The sequence below is a fragment of the Ptychodera flava genome, chromosome 4 (genome assembly GCF_041260155.1).
Source record: "Ptychodera flava strain L36383 chromosome 4, AS_Pfla_20210202, whole genome shotgun sequence".
NCBI classification, from domain to species: domain Eukaryota; kingdom Metazoa; phylum Hemichordata; class Enteropneusta; family Ptychoderidae; genus Ptychodera; species Ptychodera flava.
Window position 1 is genome coordinate 17,518,666 of NC_091931.1, and position 19,775 is coordinate 17,538,440.

Below are 19,775 nucleotides of genomic sequence, written 5' to 3' on the forward strand. Positions count from 1 at the left end.
ATGGGGAAGTAATACTGTCTGGCTGGAAAAGGGTTAAGAAACATACCTGCACAGTACTGCATGTATTACTCATCTTACATGAAGCTGCTAAATTGAATACTGTATGGGAAAAAAGGTCTTGCTGAGTAAACAGCTGAATAATTACCATTGCAGTTCTTGACTTGAGGAACCAGTCGAACCTGAACTGAGGGGCTTGTCTGCAGGCAGTGCGTAGCTCGTCGTAGACATTCTCCTTGTCAAATCCAAGTTTGTGTAACATACAGACCAGGAAGCGGTCCTCCTCCTCCGTCCAGTTCTTGCCTTTGTTTGTTCCGTAGGCAATGCGAAGCTGATGGAATGGTGCTCTGTACCGCGCCATCTGTAATGACGACAGAAAGTGCATGAGTGATGCTTTGAACACAGGTGCTGTGGTCACATACGGACTATAAAGCCACAATGAACTTGCTCCCCCATAACATGTTTCATTGAGTACGACACGGCATATAAATGAACAGAAATGAGCAGTGTATACTGTACTCCACAATTTTACAATGCTTCTCTACATCCACTGGAGAAAATCTAAACATTTCTTTGTACAAAGTCCGGTAAGATAATCCAAAACGTTTCCTGTATCATGGGAATATATGTGACACTGACACATAATAATGACACCCCCCTGAGGGGGGACACACAGGAATATTATTGTACAGAGTATATTCAACACATGTACCATGTATTTGAAAACAGACATGTCCAAACAAACAAAACAAACAAAGGGGCACACATAGTTACAATCCATTAGACAATATGTCTTGAGACAACACAAGAAATGAAAACTTGCAAAGTAGACCAGCAATGACAGAGCCATACCTTGGCATCCAGGGCCTTCTTGATGCTTATCTTTCTCTGGATTTTAGCTTCTCCTCTTTCAATCTGTGCCATGATCCTCTCGATATCCTGCAGCTCGTTGCATCGCTCCCAGAACACTGTGGAGTACTCAATGACCTACATTGGCACAAAGAGGTGTTGATGTAAAACCAAAGAAAATGTCGGCCATGATGGAATAATGGTTTTTTTTGTTTAATTCTCTAAATTACAAAATGTATAGGTAGTAACCACCTTGACAGTTATGGCTCGTTGCATCTAAAAACACTTGGGTATGAGTACAAAACGAAGACAGGGTTATGTGGTTAGAGGATCTAGAATACATCAGCTGCTTGAAGTAAGAAGCAGGCCACTGGCTCTGACACTAATATTCAGGATCCTCTCTGGGTTTCACACTTTTATATTTTTTGAAAAGATTTATCAACACTGTAGAAGTTACATGTACCTCATCGGGAGTTTTGCCTTCTACTTCCCTGGCTATGCTGTCGATGTCGTCACGGCCGTGTTTCTCATTGGCCTTCACGAACTGGTTGAAATCACGCTTGCTCCAATTGGTGAATCCCTGGCAAGGAGTGAAATGTACAGGTTGGAAAATGACAAAGTGCATCCATGCATAGCTATCAAAACTTACACACAATGGTGACAGCCATGTTATTACAAACCAGGCTGAAAAAATAATATACAGCATTGAAAATACTCATTGATGGAAATTTCTGTAATGGACAAATACCGTTATTTACAGCGAAGACTTCCTTTTGATTGCAAAAGATGTACCAGAAACGGTAGAAAGAAAGATGGACATCTTTACAACAAATGTAGATTAAACATGAACGTGATTTTTACCAGAAAAGGACCTGTCAATGCACATAAATTTATTCCCTCTATTTGTCAAGTACTGAAAGTTTTCTGAGCATTTCCTTACAATGAGATAGAGAAACACAACTTGCCTGCTGTAGAAGTTTCTCCTTTTCTTCGATTTCTTCTTCAAGAAGTTGAGTGGCCTCATCGATCCTCTTCTGCTCTTCTTTCCTCGCTTGTGTTGCGTTTGGAAGTTCAGGGTTCAAGGGCACCTGAAAACAAAATTATGAAGAGTGAGAAATCATCCAGATTGTTAAAGACCCTTAGTCAACACTTGGAAAAGATTTTCATTTCAAGGTAGAGAGCGACTACAGGGGTTACATAGTCAGACTCTTCAACTTTACAGTACTGTTTTGGACTACAGCTAGTTGTGGCTCATTTTGGAGCTTATGTACTGAGTAAAATAGTCGCTGTCTTACTTTTGTGAAAATGGGGAATTTTGTTTTCCCATTAGCGTTAACACAGGGATGGTCACCATTTTATGTTTCAAGTATCGTTAAAGATTGCATAATTTGTTTCGCTAGTACCAAAGTTTGCATGGTGATGTCTGATTTTTATTCTTGATTTGGAAAAGGAATGGTTTAAAGTTTCTTATGGAAAGTTTCAGCAAAATTTGAAGTCTTTCAATTTTGAGGCACAAACTATCTTAAAGTCGTGGTGTTATTATAGTGATTGTGTTTTTGTATTTGCAATAAACACCTCCAAAAGTCAAATTGTCTTCAGTGCACTACACATGTATATCCTATCTTACTCACAGAAACTACAAATATCAAAACTGAGGGCGTACTTTACCTTGTAGCCAATGCTCTTTCTGTAGTACAGGATTTCTTTGTCAAGGAGCTCAAACAACCTTGGAGGGAAAAACTGGAAATCTTGAACATTGGGTTGCTTTGGCGGTCTGGGTGCCTGCAAGAAATAGTTCAAGCAACATTACTTTGGCAATTGTAAACAAATGAAAGTGATGGACCATTGTAGATTTATGTTGTTTTGTGACAAGAAAAAGACTCCATCGTTTTTCATTCATTCATATACAATAATGAGTGGGTACCAGTTTAAAAAGTCTTGAAAAAACACAGATACTATTCTCACCTTTGGTGCCTTTGGTTCGCTCACGCGGAGGGCTTCACGGAAGTATGCATCGACCGCATAATTGGCTTTCCTTTCTCTCTTGGGTGGTTCAATCCAGTGTCCAATACCGGATGCCTGCAGTGAAAGCAACCACATTATGAGACACACACATTCGTCATACATGATTCAAAGCCACAAAACACAAGAAATGTCTGCAATTTTGCAAATGCCTATAAACCTAGCCCTCCTCTAAGGAATTAGTTTTCTCTCTTCAAGCCTTTCAAATTTAACGTTGGGGAAAATTTCAATGCTGCACTATAGTTTAGCCATTTGGATACTGCACTTATAAAGGAAAGTCAAGTTCTGTATCTTAAGTTTTGCATGAGAACTACATGTATTTACTGTCCTCCCCTCCATAGCGTCCACCACCTTAACAAGCGTCAGCTGTCGCATGATCTGTTCATGTTGAGATTCAACATTTTACTTTACCTTCTGTTTCTCTTTATAATCTTCACCTTCAAAGTGAAAGATACTCTCTGGTTGTTCCATGCTGAAATTTCTGAGCTGACCTTCACCAAAGTCACTCAACTTCTTCGCCAGTTCTTGCGTCTGGATAGAAAAAAAAAGGGAAGTCATGGAGAAATGTAGAATATACAGGAAGACAAAGCATAATATATAGGAAGACATGCATGCTTGAATGTCCCAGTACGTACAATATTTGAACACAAATATTTCACCTTGACCAGATCTACTAAAATCTGTATTTGTGTGTGTTGTGTGTGTGTCTGTGTGTATGTGTGTGTTTGTGTGTATGCGTGTGTGCATGTTTCTGTCTTTGTCTCACTAAGGGAGTGAAAGTACTTGTCTTTGAACTTCTCTTCACGATATTTTTTGTCCTATAAAAAATTAAGGCTGCAGGTTACAGACAAGATGATTGATCATGAGACCAAATAAGCATAAACCTGTACACCAATTTAACATTGTCCACACACATCTTTGTGATATTACACAGTTCTGTCCCCTGCAGATGCAAAAAACCTGACCATATCCAATCCTACTCGTTGTCAAGGCAAGGTAAGAGAATACAAGCAGTTCAAACGCTTCTTTACTGTACCTTCTGCTCTCCAAACTGGATGATCTGATCGATGTCTTCCTCTGAGACCGTGCTGTCTTTGGATGCAAACACGTAATCAGCTCCGTGGCGAATCATGTTCAGCATCTCGTCTTTGCTGACCTTCACGTTGGAATCAACCAGGCGACCTGTTACAGAAGAGCCATAAATTGAAGTGGATCACAATATACAGAAGAATGACGGTAGCTGATACTTTATTGTATCCCCCCACCCCACCCCAATTTTCTTCCATACTCTACGAATGCTGGCTATTCATTGGGGTGTTACATTTGATGTTGCAATATCTTTTTATAGGCTCCTTTGCAAACTTATGAATCACTCTGCTCACAGAAAAACATAATATATCAGGATGCACTGTACCATATAATAATTAAAACATTTTTTGTCCATTTAAGGTAGAACGCACCTCGGGGACAGACCTTCGGACTCTCAAACTTTTACAATTCTCTTCTGATCTACCACTTGTTTGGGTTCATTTTAAAGCTCTTGGTGTAAGAAAACTTTTCACCGGTTTAGTTTTTCGAAATTCGAAAATTTTATTTTTCTCCATAGAGTTAACACAGGGGTGGCGGCCATTTTGAATTTCAAATATCGGTAAATCTTGGGTTATTTGTTTATCTAGTACCAAAATTTGCACGGTGACCCCCGATTTTTATTCTTGATTTTGAAAGAGAATGGTTGAAAGATTCCTTGAGGAAAGTTTGAGCAAAAGTTTAAGTCTTTCACTTTCGAGGTGCATTCTACCTTAATGGCTATGTGTGAGTATTTTTTATCTTTTGCAACGTGACATGACATAAATTTCCACACAATGTTGGGGGGGTCAGGGATCAAGTTTGAAAGGGTTAAACATAAGTTGACTCTAGTCCATATGGGCTTGGATGTGGTTACCAAGATAGTTATAATTATTTAACTGTCTGATGAGGTAACCACAAATATCAAATAACACAGAAACTGAAGAGTAACAGAGCGTCCAAATATGAGTGTAATTCACTTTCTTACCTTGTTGAATGACTATGTTATCCAACCTGAGTTTCATTTCGGCTCTTTCCACGATACGTTCTTCAACGGTGTTCTCTGTGATGAAACGGAACACACACACTTGTTTCTTCTGACCAATACGATGGGCTCGATCCTGTTACAACACAAAGACCAGGTTAATTCTCGACAAACATGTTACACAAAGTGCTTTGAATGTATGCTTACAGCATGAAAGAGCAATGGACTGCACAAAGATGATAGCTAAAAATTTGACATAGTTCTTGAAATGTGGTTTGCTGGAGCAACTAGGAAAAAATTGTTACAGTAATACTGACCTGTCAAAAGCTAACAAGTCTGTTCTTCTGATTATCAAAAAATAAATGTAATTCAAAACATTAAGAGTTTTATAGAATTCAAATAAATGATGAAGTTTGCAGCCGTTGATAAGAAGATTGATTGAAATCCTTCATGACTACTGGGTAAGGCAAGATTGAATAGTTCATGGCCCACACTGAACCAAATCAACAATAAATTTAATCATAGGGGGTTCATTAGCTTCAAAAAGCTAAAGGTGGGCCCCTAAGAACACCTAACTTTTTCCCAACAAAGATTTGGCCGAGTGTTTCTGAAGTGTGTTACACGCAAACATTTCTTTCCTGAAAAGGTTCGTACCAAAAGTGATGAAAGTACTTGTCTGGGCTAGGATTTGTGAATTAGCTGAAGATGATAGGCCTACCCGCTGTATGAAAATGACACCCAGCAAGTACACATTGAACATGTCCCTGCCCGTCATGAATGTATCAATTGATGATGATGACACTCTCAAAATTACTCACCATAGCTTGTAAATCAACCTGCGGGTTCCAATCACTATCATACAATATAACAATGTCGGCTGTGGCTAAATTAATTCCCAGACCACCAGCACGGGTACTCAACATGAATATGAACTTCTTGCTCTCTGGATGGTTGTAGTCATCTATACTGGACTGTGTAAGTAAAATGAAGAAATATACTCAACTTAAACTTTTTTCCTGTTAACGAGCATCACTTCCACATTTGTTAAAGGCAGGGGGAGCCTATAAATACCCCCTATCTCCCTGGGGATTCATAATCCAACATGAGTGGCACATGGTAACAACGTCAACGAATGCTCCCGAAAATCTGGATCTTTCAACAACCATGGTGTAAATTAAAGCACTGTTCAACATATTACGTTTTGTGAATACTTGTGGCATCACCCTGTTGGCGAAATTCTCTCATTTTTTCCATTTTAAGTTGATTTTTTATGCCAAAACTGCTTCGATGCTGTGTTCGAAGCGTCCAACGAACAATAGATGAAAGCATTCAAACAGCTGCCAATCACGAGGGGACGCGCAAAGGTGCAAACGATCAAACATTTGTTGTGTACATCGGATCGATTACGATGTCAACAATGAATAAACGATTCTTACTACTGAACGAAAAAACTTGACCAACAGTTACTGAACACGCGCCTCAATGAATTCAGACACAAACGGACTACTTCATGGTTTCAAGCAGATTGCCTCTCCCTTTTTGTTCGTTGAAATGTGTACCTGTAGGCCTATGAATGGGTGATGTTTTTGTTGACCTGCAGTACGATATTTTACGATAGATCGCCTTTGGAAGTATGTTGTGGCATAGCCCTGCGTACGATGACGTGTATTCCCGGCGTTATACGGCCTCCCACCACAGCTCTGCTGATTACCATGGACAAAACCGGCAACATGCGGATCCAATTTGGACGGAGCACGAAAAACTACTTTCTAACTGTTTTCCGCCGAAATCAACTCGATTCCGATCTACATGTATGCAGCCTACCCAAACCACTCAACCGCTCACAGACTGCGAAAAAAATGCTCTCGTGACATCCAAAACCGTTGTTTGTTCGCGATGCACGGTCAATGGCTCATGCAGTGGACGGGCATTGGATACGTTCATGCCACGATTACATGTATACAGGTGCCCATGAGCTTCATTATCAGCATTATTTCCTGTCGGGTCGGGGCGATGAAACTAAATCGTGATTGATTCATCTCTGTCGGATTTGACCAAAAAGAGACACTTGACATAGATTATGGCATCAAATGTTGACCGTTCAGACTGAAACATGATAAAAGATCTGAAGATCGCCGTGATCGGTGATGTCGTTCTTCTCTATACGTTTTTCTGAGCTAGTTTTTTACTAATTTGTTCGAGTATTAGCTGACGTTTTTTTGAAAACTTAATCAACTTTTCTTTCCCAACCAGGGCACAACATTACCTTTTTTACTTTCATGGTAACCTAGGATGAATTAAATCGCAGATTAATAGACTCTTATGTTCTTCCTCGATTGTCTGTGACTGATTTTGCTATCTCCATATCGATATTGCGTTCGCACTCGGGTGTCTTGAATTTACGTCATTCACTGAAATAGTTTTCGGACAAACTCAAGAAATTCGACAACTACTAACGAATAGTCGGCAAAATTTACAGAGACAAGCAATAATAATTATGGTCATTTTACCGTCTTTTTACCATTTTTGCCGTCTTTAGATAAGCGGACTCGTTTGACGGAAGCAGTATATAACGATCTGAGTTCCCATATTTTTACCCTACCGTGTGAGTGTAGTATTCAAATGAGTGAGATCATAATCTTACGCTGTTCCGAGTGGTCTGGAGATTTTTTATAATATACAATAAATTGACCTTATCAAAATTATTGTTTTACATTGCTTGGATATTGATACTTTTCCCGTACGTTTTGACTATTGATTTGAAGTCTTTTGATTCTCCATTGGCAGCAGCACATGTACGGTTACAACCGCCATGTGATGACCAGAGTGTGATTGTAAAGTTGTCGGGAAGTTGTTCAGAAGAAAAATCATTTTGTATTTAGAGGCTTCAGTTCGGGATAAACAAATCATTATACATTTCCTACGTCTTTGAAACGGGGATTACGGTAATGTGATGAATGTGATGAAAATTTTGTGAACGTCTTTGCAATGTGTTCCCATGATGAGTGTGAACTGATTCTTTGTTAGTAAAAATCGTCAGAAATGGTCCAGTGACCGTGATAAAATAAACACAGATGCAAAACCATTGCGAGGAAGATAGTAAGAAATTCACATTGCAATATTTGCTGTCGTATTTCTCAGCAGGAATAATCAATTTTTACACGTTGTGTATAAGATCAGCAAGCAGGTGTTCGGCGGTCAATTGCTTCTTGATCGCAGCTATTTGGCGAGAAGACAGCGGGTACTTATAATCTCGCAAAATTATTGATATCATGTCTTTGTGTTGAAAATTTTCGATCGGAGGCAGCTCAAATCAACAGCCGTGATATATTCGGAATCGTGTTCTTACTGGACACCGAACTACCTGCTATCAACAGTACGTTATGTACCATCGGCGGTAACACATTGGTCGTAATCTTGTCTAATTCTGCCCCGCCGTTTGTACAGTCCAGAAATTTCAAAGCTAGATTTTTTCACCCTGACATATAACACAGCGACCTTGCACACTAATGATCATTCCACTGTTCTGTTGGGGTTGTTGGTTTTTTAATTTGCTCCGTGGCCCCGGTAAGATTTTTTCAATACGATACAAAGTTTGAAATTTTTTCAAAGTAAATTTAGTATATTCCCAGTTTGTGGGGTAAAGTTTTTTGGAGTGAAAGTTTGAGTTGACGCTGATAGAGTAGACGTCGAGCCCGGCACAGTTGACTGGGACCCGGTCGGTTTGGGGTCGTTTAGTCCAGAAACCTGCATCATAGTTCTGTATGATCACCGTTCGGCATTTGGGTGATTTTTTGGTCAAAGTAATGCAGTAACAATGTACGCCAGATTTTTTGTGTTGTTTTTGTCACAACTGTCATGTGCGTATACGGACGGTTTTCGATTAAAAACGGTAGTAATATCCAGTGCTCGTAAATGCGTGCAAAATTTATTCAGTGACTGTTTACGCAGCAGTCGTAAATACGACTAGGATTTACCACTACGTAACAACTGTAAACACCGCATCAACAGTCCATACGAAAATTTTGTGCTGAATCGAGGGAGATAACAATTGCGGTAGAAAAGGTCAGTCCATCATCCGTCAAAGTTGTTGATCGAAAAATCTTCACTGAGCGCCAACTACATGAGTGGCTGTTATAGTTGTACACGTAGTTCTGTGGGCTTTCCGCTGTCACTTGTTACGAGCTATGTTCAAAGTGCGTCAAGCTACGAATATTTTCATGTACTGAGTTACAGACATCGGTGAAGTACCGGGTACATTGATTTTGTTCAAAACCACTGCCTGTTTGTTCCTCGTGTTGTTTTTTGTGTCCCTAACGTCGACTGGCTCTATGTGCGTACAAACATAGCAGTCGGGATTAAGATTTCCTGGATAAATAGATTTATTCCGCCTCTGACGCAAAGATACACACTGTTTTACATGTGCCACTCCTAGGCCCTGGGATCGATTTCCATACCTTTAAGTCAGTAAAAAGCTGTATTGAACCTAAACCATACAGATTTCACTCACTTTTAGCTTAAAATGTTACGGCAGCTTAGGTCCATATAAAGCATGTTTACAGTATCTCTGTTTTCAGGGACCTTCAAATGGTTCAATGTTTTGTCAAAACACAATATACAGGACATGATTTGCTTCACTACTTTTAACCAACTTGACCTGGTAAAATATGAGCTTGGCAGGATAAAGATTTATGAAGTCTTTCACAATCAACATCACTTCTGAAAATAATGTGTCTTTCTCGATTTACATACTTGTATATATCAATAAATCCTTGGTGGAGACCAGCAGCCTAAACAAAACATCATCTGGGTAGCTGTGTTTCAGTCTGAAGCACAGACCATAGGAAAGATCACTTTTCATAGCTTCTACACTGCCATCTGAGTGTTCATGCACACTTTACTCTCTTTTAAGCGGCAATATTTACTGACTCATTGCTTTATTGTTCATGCATTATAAAATTGGCCGTCTACTCTGCAGCAGTGTTCTATGAGAGACGCCCAAGAAGTCATACCATGGAGGTCCAAACAAATACAGGCGGTTAAATTTCCACTTACAAACCTACAGCGAGAATAACACCAGGCTTTTCTTTTTGTGAAAAAATATTCTGAGTCTTACCTGTCGGTCATCATGAGGCGTCTGACCATCAATACGGCAGTACTGATATCCCCGCCACATACAATAATCTTCCAAGATGTCCAGCACTCTTGTCATCTGACTGAATATCAGCACGCGGGAGCCTGCATGGAGGAGAAAATCAAACCCAAGTGAGATCACTGGAATTGTGGTTAGATTGAAGAATCCTGGGCCCAAACGGAAAAGTTTTACACAGTAAAAATAATCAAAGGGGGCCCTATTTTAAAAGTATGTAAGGCCCCCTAGGAAAACCTTATGAAATCACTGGAATCTCTGATCGACTGAAGAATACTAGGCCCTCATTGAAAGATTCTACAAACTAACATAATCCTAGAGGGCCCTATTTTATTATGTATGCCCCCTACCCTAAATTTAATGGGCTTGTCCGCTAAATCTTTTGTCAGTAAAAATACTATGAACATGTCTGCTAAGGGTGCAATATGCTGTCACTGACCTTGTTGTTGAAGCTTTGGCAGTAGTCTGTCAAGAATCACCATCTTGCCGCAGTTCTCCGCCAGGTGATAATCTGTGGTGTACGGGGGACCCGGTTCTGCGCCGTCAAACAGGTACGGGTGATTGCAACACTTTCTGAGCTGCATGAGGATGTTAAGCAGCCTCATTTTGTCTGTCTTGCCAGCCCCGTTCACCACATCGATGTCTTTCATCAGGATCTTGGTGTACCACTCTCTCTGCATCTTGCTCAGACCCACGTAAATTTTGGTTTCTTTCTTTGGCAGCAGCTTCTTCTCCACGTCGGCCTTCAGACGACGCAGCAGGAAGGGTCGTAGAACCTGTCACAAAACCAGCGAGTTACGGAAGATGGGTGTAGCTGTCAACTTACAGACGACACTGAGTGTCGATGCTCAGAGAATTGCAACAAATGCATGAACCCGTTCATTCCGATGGGTGAACTGTGGTCTTTGAGTTTGACTCCATGCGTTATTCAGACTGGGTTTAACCCATTCATATGATCCTTGGAGGTGCAGTTGTATACGTGATGAAATACATGATTCAGTTAAGGTATAATGTGCCTCAGGAACACCTATGTGACACTGCACTCAACTTTTACAATGTGTTTTTGATCTACCTCTTGTTGGGGTTCATTTCGAAGCTCATAGAGAACCTAAGTTATAACAGGCTTAATTTTGTGAAAATGAAAAATTTCAATTTTCCACTATAGAGCTTACATAGGGATGGCGGCCATTTTGAATTTCGGAAAACATGGGGTAATTTGTCTCTCTTGTACAAAATTTTGCATCGTGACCTCTGATTTTTATTTTTGATTTCAAAATGGAATGAATTTAAATTTCTGATGAAAACTTTGAGCAAAATTTAAGTCTTTCAATTTTGAGATGCACACTACCCTCAAAGATACTGATTTCCTGAAACTACGATTTAAACACACTTCTAAGATTGAACTTGGGTAATATTGCAATTGGCCCATTCTCACAATGCTGGAAACAAAAGTATTTTGAAGTTAGAAAGTTTTATTTCACATAACTAGTCACTTTGTAAACACTACCCAAAACATGGCAAAATGATATTGAAATTGAAACTCTGCGTTGAGACAGAGAGCTACACAACACCATTGTGGTGGGCTGAGATCTGTAGCTTACCCTGTGTAAACGCTGTACCAGGTCTTTGTTGTCGAGACAGTTGTTGGTGTCAAACCAGGCATCAAAGTCTGAGGAAGAGTTGAAGACATCCGGGAGGAGGAAATTGAGCAAGGCCCACAGCTCGTGGAGGTTGTTCTGCAAGGGTGTTCCAGTCAGCAGCAGACGATTGGTTGATCGGAATTCTCTGACAATCTCTGATAACTTATGGACGAAATGACAATAGGTTAGTTTTATTGCAAAATTGTCCCAGTTACCCCTTTCACCACCCAATGGTTTGGCCGAATCCCATTGTTATCAATGGTGATTGTGGACCTGCTTACACGAAAGTTGGGGTGAACAGGCTAATGGGCAGTCACATAAATGCTTCTTGTCACACACATCTAATTACAATATAGCAAGCACAAACTGCGTTGATATAGGTACATATAGAACATGGACATCATAATGTATGTTTCACATATATACTTACAAAACATGTAATAAAAATTGCATAAATGAATATGATATCCAGCAATCCGGTATTAGAAGTACTTTCATGTTGATTTTTAGACCCTGCATTCAAGTGTACTATCTCTGAACAGGGTATAGTTCATGGTGACTGTACCACCACGGAAGAACACCTTTATTGAAGCTGTCATTGACACTGTCTCTCATACGCAGTCTGCACTTACTTTTGACTTTTCATTTTTGATTCTGTGAGCCTCATCGATAGTCAGATACCTCCAGTTGAATTTCTTGAAGACTGACTTTTCACGGATGGCCATCTCGTACGAAGTGATGCACACATCCCACTCCCCGGGCAACATCACGTCTCGTATAAACGCTGCCTGTAAAACACAAAACATACAGCCTTTATAATGCAATTCAATCATCACCCTCTCTATCTGGGTTGAGGGAAGACTGTTGCTTTACCCCTTCCACAAAATAACTGTGGATTTTGAAATCCACAGGTAACAGTGACAGATACGTGGGAGAGTGACGCAGAAAGAATTCTCTACAATGATACTTTGTCAGAATAAGCGTTCTGGAATTTCATTTTATTAATATTTTGGGCAATGGAATTTGAATAGCTGCAATGGGAGTGAGTTTGAAGAACAGCCACCTGTATAACGGCTTCACTGAACAGTGTCAATCAGCCATGTCACACGTTTGAGCCATTGATTAGCAAGGCGATAGGATACTAACACTATGTTACACAGTTCTACGATACAGCAATACCTCTGGAGGGAATTGCCAGGACACATTCTACCTCATAGCTGTAAACAGGCAGTTTAACCCTTTGAGTGCTGCAATTCTTCCCACTACAATTTTAGAGCAACATTTACTTATTTTTGTGACTTTTTCTGCAATTTTTTGATGATTTTGGACCAAATGGCCATTACATTTCATTTGCTTCAATTTTTTATCAAAATTTTTTGCAAAAATTCGAAAAAAATTGACTGGGGTAAATTTTATAAAGGCAACAAAAATTGACTTTGGTGATAAAACGGTAAATGAACCTTTTCCTGCCGGACAGTATCACATCTCCTTAAGCCAAGTCTGTCAAAAGCGGTATTGAGCCAAAACCAAAATATTATGTACTTTCACCCACTTGGCTTGGTATGTTATAGCAGCTTTAGTCTGTAAAAATCATGTTTACGATATCTCTGTCTTCAGGGACCTTCAAATCTTCAAGTCTTTGTTAAAATGCACCATATGGGACATGTTTTGCTTTACTAGTTTTAACCAACTTGACCTGATAGTGAAATATGACCTTGGCAGGAAAAGGGTTAATGAAAAAAATAGGAAAAATGTGCTACTCTATCTTGACACATAGATGTCAATGCAGTCCATTCAATTTTCTCTGCAAATACTTTTTAAATGATCAACGCCACTATGTATATCTAACAACAAACTTGACATAAAAAAGTGCACAGTGAGATTTTATGACATATACTTTACCCTTGTTTCTTGGTCACCGATGAGACACACTGCCCTCATGCTTGGACACCACTTTTTGAACTCAGCCATCCAGTTGGCCAGAGTTGACTTGGGACAGATGACCAGATGTGGGCTGGGAATATTTCTGTAGTGCTTCATGTAGCCAATCAGTGATATTGTCTGTAGTGTTTTACCCAAACCCTGTGAAAATAATTTAAGATCAACAGTGAGGAGACTGCAATTTTCTGGACTGAGAAAAACAAACAATGTACTGTGATGTCCAATTTCTACTGAACAACAAATGGAACCACACAATCCACAAGTAGATCTCTGTTACGAAAGAGGCTTAAAAAAAATTAACAGTTCACCTAGGAATTTTGATACAATTATTGACTAATTTGCATACCTATTTGCATAATTTATATATGAAGTCTGCTTAGCTTTGAAACTAGTACAATCAGTGACACAAAATGTTACTTTTGCCCTTCCCACAATCACTTTCCACATCATCTTTGTTGATCAAAAGGGAAAAGATGAAAAAGAACGATGTAAACAACAGGCTGCCAGACTCAAGGGGCCAGGCAGAGTTAATAGTTTCCAACAAAATAATGGCCAACCAGTGTAGGAAAATCATGGAAAAATAACTACCAGACATCTGTGGCAGGTAACTTTGAAAATTTGCCCACCTTAGTCACATTTACCTCTCCTGATAGTTCACATTTTGTTTACCCGATACACCTCACCTCTGATGTCAGTGAAACCAAAAACCAGAAATCATTTCCTACTGGCCCATTGGGAAGATAAATTTACCTGTGCCAGGCAAGCGGGCAGGTGATGGTTTTCTTTTCTGATGTGAACATACAAACAGATCATTCAATCATTCGCTTTTGTATTACTGAATTCAAATTTCTGAAATCAACCAATCGCCTTTGCAAACCTGGAACAGCATTAATAGCAGTGAAATTGAAGGCATTGCAGCAACGTCGATAGCAACATGGAAATCACCGGGATTCCATGAAAATAAAGAAACTCTTGTTGACTCACCATTTCATCAGCAAGGATGCCATTGATACCGTGCTCATACAGTGAAATCATCCAATTGAGACCTCGGACCTGATAGTCTCTCATCTCTCCAAACTTGATGTATGACGGCGACTCCTCAAATCGGGTCACCACCTGTGTGGCTTTCCTTTGCTCTGACATCAATTCCTCATCTTCCTCCTGCTCTGTCATCCGATGTCGATGACTGCAGAAAGAGAAAAACCACAAAGTTGTAGGTTTAAACAAACCCTGCTGCACCAGATGTATCTTAATATTCCGAGTACAAATTGACATACATTCCGTGCCATTGAGGCTCTTCTCATCTCTCCCTACAGCCGTTACCAGTTGCCGGGGTCACGTTGAATTTCATTAAGTGATACCAATATCCCACAAAATTCCAGCTTTTGCAATATTTCAAGGTTGGCATTAGATTTGACACGTCATTCATTTGACGCATGTACACGTATCCAGAAGTCAAAATATAGATGATTGTTTTTGCCAACATCAACATCACCTTTGACATTGAGAATTGTTTTGAACTGTTTTTCAAGTTTCTACAGCAGAACATGGGTATTCAACAAGATTCAACCTGACCAAGAGAAGCTTAACTCGGAGTCATGACAGTGTTCTCCCTAGCCCTAGAACAGTACAGAGGGACCATTACTTCTGTTGTACACTAATCGACAAGAAAACCCCTCCACTAAAATACCACCTCCTACTGACATTTCTAAGGAGAACACCGTCCTACATGAGTTCGGCATCTCCTTCCATCAACTTATGGCATTATGTGTGTACTTTATTTACATCAGTGCAATGTTTTCTCATCTTGTCAAGAGCAGGTATGCCAACAGCAAAACTGTTTTGTTGAGGATTATCATCTAATCTTATAACTCCATAACTCAACGTCATAACGTGTTAGATTTCGACATCTGAGACCTAACAAAACTATCAAAGTACAAGGATCAAAAGGAAATTTTGCTCAATGAAATTCACTGCACACCTGAAATACTCTTTATCAATTTCTAAGTGTGAGTAGTAATTTCACATGTTTCGAAACAGCCAGTTTTCATCTTCTGCTCGATATTCTACACTGATTTCACAACAAAATATTTGGTGGGCCAACCCCTTCTTGTCCTGCATAAGAAAACATTACACTCAGATGAAATATTTATTTATCCCCAAGTTTCATATTCTCATGTCGCAGGAAAAAAAGAAATTTTTCTACAACTGAAAATGAGAAATTGAAACATTTTGCCATTATTTAAGTGAAGGTTCACCAAATATTGCCCAATGAAACCAAGAAATCTTTATTGACACATCAAGAGCTGGCCTGAGTTTCCTGCATTCAACACTTCCACTAGAAGACTCTTCAAGCTGTAGAAAATATGTGCAGCTCAGCTCATCCCCCATCAAGTCCTAATAGTAGCATGCACTACAACTTGTGGCTTTCACGGCAGTACCATGTAGGCTGGTGTGCCGGTCATCCTGTTTCGCATTTGGCAACTACCTAATCAAACTCAAGCAAAGCTAAATCACTAAAGCAAGAATGTGCACAAATATCGCAGCCTCGTTGACATAATTTCCAAGTTTCTGTCTTGGTCTTCTGTCACCTGTTGTAATCCTTAATATTCTGTTTTCTCAAACCACAGAGCTGTTGCTTTGCTACATTGAACTGTTGCCATTTGGATGACTTACTGGTACAATTATTGGAACCCTGATCACCAATATGGCAAAAACTGAAGAAGTCTGGGCATACACTGGATAATTTTATAAATTAACAAATTCCTAGGAAGCCATGTTGCTTCAAAAGGCTGTGAGAGGCCCCCTAAGTAAACTCTGTTGTTTTCAAGACTTGACCCAGCATTCTTCAATTGAGCCAAAGACATAGAGTGCTCAGTGTTCTCCACAGCTTGGTAAAAAGAGAGGGGTGGCCAGTTTACACAACAATGCATAATTTGCATATTCTTTTGTTATGGAAATATATATATTCATTTGTTTAGTTATTAACAAATAAATGGATAGTCTGAAAATCAGAGGGGTGGCCCAACCCTCAAAATCCCCTCGCGGAGAACCCTGGTGCTGATCGATCCATCATGAATACAGGCTTGAACTTTCTTGCCCAGAATATCTCAAAACTTACTTGAGTACCATCGAAAACTACAGAGAAGTTCTAGACAAGAATGTACAAACATTTTCCATGTTTGGTGAACCTTCACTTGGTTATAAACTACCCAATATGATTAAGTACCATCTTGAGAGTGTCACTAACTAATTAAACCACATCCGAGAGGAGCTGCTTGGAAGCCCAGCGTTTCCGCCGTCAGCTGCGACACCAATGTGCAGTCCATCATGTTGAAACATGGATGGGTAAGTCAGGGAGGAATAGAGAAGCTTGTAGGGGGCCAGAGGGGTGTTAAAGTTTACCAGTGAATCGTAAATCGAACTTACTCTCCAGCGGCTGACAACTTTGAACGATCGTCTTTAGCAGGAACTTCCTTGGTCTTCGATAGGCTAGTATTTCTATTGTGAGAAAATCTGCATTGAGGTCAGAAGACAACAAGCCACTACGCTTTGGGGTTAGACTTTATGCAAAGGATTTGTGGTTTTTTTTCTTTCTTTTTTTTAACATTGAGAACAGCTCCAGAGGTGACAGAGATGCAAAAGATAGATACAGGTGACCCTTCTACCCAAAATGAAATCAACTGACCTAAAAGACCAGCTAGCCAAAGGATTACTTTACGAAAGTGAGACTACAGATGGTCATGAGAAGATGGTCTTAGTACTCCAGTGGGGGGATCAGAACAAAAACTTACTCTCCGACTGCCGAGAGCTTCGCTCGCTCGTCCTTCTTTGTTTTGGGTCGGCCCGGTTTCATCTTCAGCGGACTGGTGGGAGTTTTGCTGGATGCGGTGCTGCTCACAAAGTGAGTGAAGATTTCCGTCTGCTGCAGCAGGTAATCAAACCTGTTTGCACGATCCCTTGTCTGAAAAAAATAACCATGGCAACAAACAAATGGCACCAATTTGATCGAATTTGATACAGTATAACCATTATTACTGATCGATACAAAATATATCTTCCTGAGAAATCTTAAAAAAAAAGTCTTACTGTGTTTGTTGCCATATTGATGATTGATGGTAAGTAAACCGAGAGTAGCCAAGTCACCAGATACGAGTGCAATATTCTAACAATACAGTTTTGGAGAAATTCACTAGTAAATCTTGTTTTTCCCAACACAGCATTCACTTTTAATACTACATCCTTTTATTTTAGAGGTTAATATCTAAATTTGTCTTGTACCAAAATTCTTCAGAGTCAGTATTCCCATTGTTTGTAAGCTAAAAGGCTTTCAGCACATCCCACCTTGCATTTACTTAAATTCACTATTATCAAGGCCAGGAATAGCAAGTCCAAGTCAATTTTTTAGTGTGCTGGCAATCACATGACAGTTTCTTTCAAAGACTGATAATTTTGCCCTAAACATTTTTATTTTGCCCTATCCTCTTTGTGTTCTATTGCACATTTCAAAATGTGTCCAGTGGACCTTCAAATAAACATGTGAAAAAAAAATTAGCCTGGATCATGGCCTGGTAAGGTGACATGGCAATAATCTTGATTTTAATTATACTAGGTTTCCGGGATGGTCAATTGGACTTAAAATTGGGGGACTAAGAAAGTTCTGAATTCACTTACCAATTTCTGCTCATAGTCTTCACCATCTTGTACTTGACTTCCCTTAGGTGGGCTTTTCAGCGTTATTGGGGCAGGGCCCGGAAGCTGCATGCACTGGTTTGCAAACAGAAAAATGTGAAAATTTAACCATATAGACTACCATGAAGATTCCAGAACCTTCAATTTTTTTAACCTGAATTTATAGTTTAATTTTGGAGTTGTCATAAACACAAATTTGACAAAATTCAAGTTGGCAAGAAAGGGTAAGGTAAGGGGGATAAAAGTCAGGTTTCACACGCTGCATGTAATATACTAAGCCAATATGTATGTATGTATAGTATACTGGGCTAAATATGACACACAACTAGGATTATCCACTCATGAGCGTATACATCTTTTGAGGACAATATTATGGCTGTTAACTTTTGCAGGAAGGTTTCCGTAATATGACCTAATTCCTTACCGACAGCTGTCCTTTCAACTGAGTCATTGAAGAACAGGCTCCATGGATGATATAGGAGCAAATTGAACACGCATTTCTCACTCAGAATCTGAGCCTCTTCAGTTTCAAGATGCGCTGAAGAAGCCATACAGTGACCACTTTCTGATCATTGCAAGGCGGTTTGGAAGACTAATAGACGTATTTCGCGACAGCGCCATAACATTTCCTTTCGTAAAATCTATTGGAAGTCACTGGACAACCTCAACAAAAAACCCAAAGCACGAGTAGCTTGACGGTTTACTTCGTATTTTCATCGAAGCAAGGGGAGTTTCCAGTCACACAAATAACTTATTTGACAAGAGTTGGGGAAGCGAGCTCAATGATAGTGATTAGAGAAATTATTTGATTTAATAATCCTTGTTAGATTGAGAAGCAGACACCTGCAATGCAAATGGCTGCTTTAGTAATAACGTGTACGCGCGCTTCTTGGCGTTTGATCAGTCTTTCTATGCTGCTAACATACAATGCAGATTAAAACCGGAAACGCATGAATTCTTGCTGACAGGATAAATACTGAGAAAGATGTTACGAAATCAATTACTTTACTGATCTGGTGATGATATTTAAGCTTGCAAACCCGAAATAGATGAGTTTAAGCAGTAAAAAAATCCATTATAAAAGCAAACGTCCTCCACATCGGTCCTCACAATACAATACGGAACCTCCGCGGGATTACCCATTCATTTCAACGTAATCGGCCATGTTTGGATACGCGGTGTGAAGTTTTAGTGATATTCAACGTTTCATGCCAACAAGCAGTGGAAGCTTCTGTGATATTTTACGATATTATAACACTTTATAAAAGCTTACCATAGGCTCAGGGACTTCTGGAGAGCTATCGCTGCTATCCATACTCGACATTTTTGTCGATATTATTGTAAGTCGCAGTGATATAGCCCTTTGTTCAGGTGTCGATTTTGCCGGCAAGGCGCGATCCGAAGTACTACCGGAAATTACCGACTGTTCCCGAGT

General features: G+C 39.7%; 1 protein-coding gene across 3 annotated transcripts; it reads right to left on the reverse strand.

Moving 5' to 3' along the window:
- Nucleotides 1-145: 145 nt before the first annotated feature.
- Nucleotides 146-19,772, reverse strand: LOC139131071 (SWI/SNF-related matrix-associated actin-dependent regulator of chromatin subfamily A member 5-like; the record flags this gene model as incomplete). 3 transcript variants are annotated; one of them, XM_070697015.1, is given in 20 exon segments in its annotated part: nt 146-358; nt 850-984; nt 1,310-1,426; nt 1,812-1,934; nt 2,515-2,628; nt 2,812-2,925; nt 3,280-3,399; nt 3,905-4,050; nt 4,922-5,054; nt 5,737-5,889; nt 10,035-10,156; nt 10,507-10,843; nt 11,669-11,869; nt 12,340-12,495; nt 13,610-13,789; nt 14,633-14,834; nt 17,078-17,149; nt 17,443-17,612; nt 18,323-18,415; nt 19,614-19,738. In XM_070697015.1, coding segments are annotated over 20 exon segments (2,952 nt in total), but the record flags the coding sequence as incomplete, so codon positions are not given.
- Nucleotides 19,773-19,775: the final 3 nt, after the last annotated feature.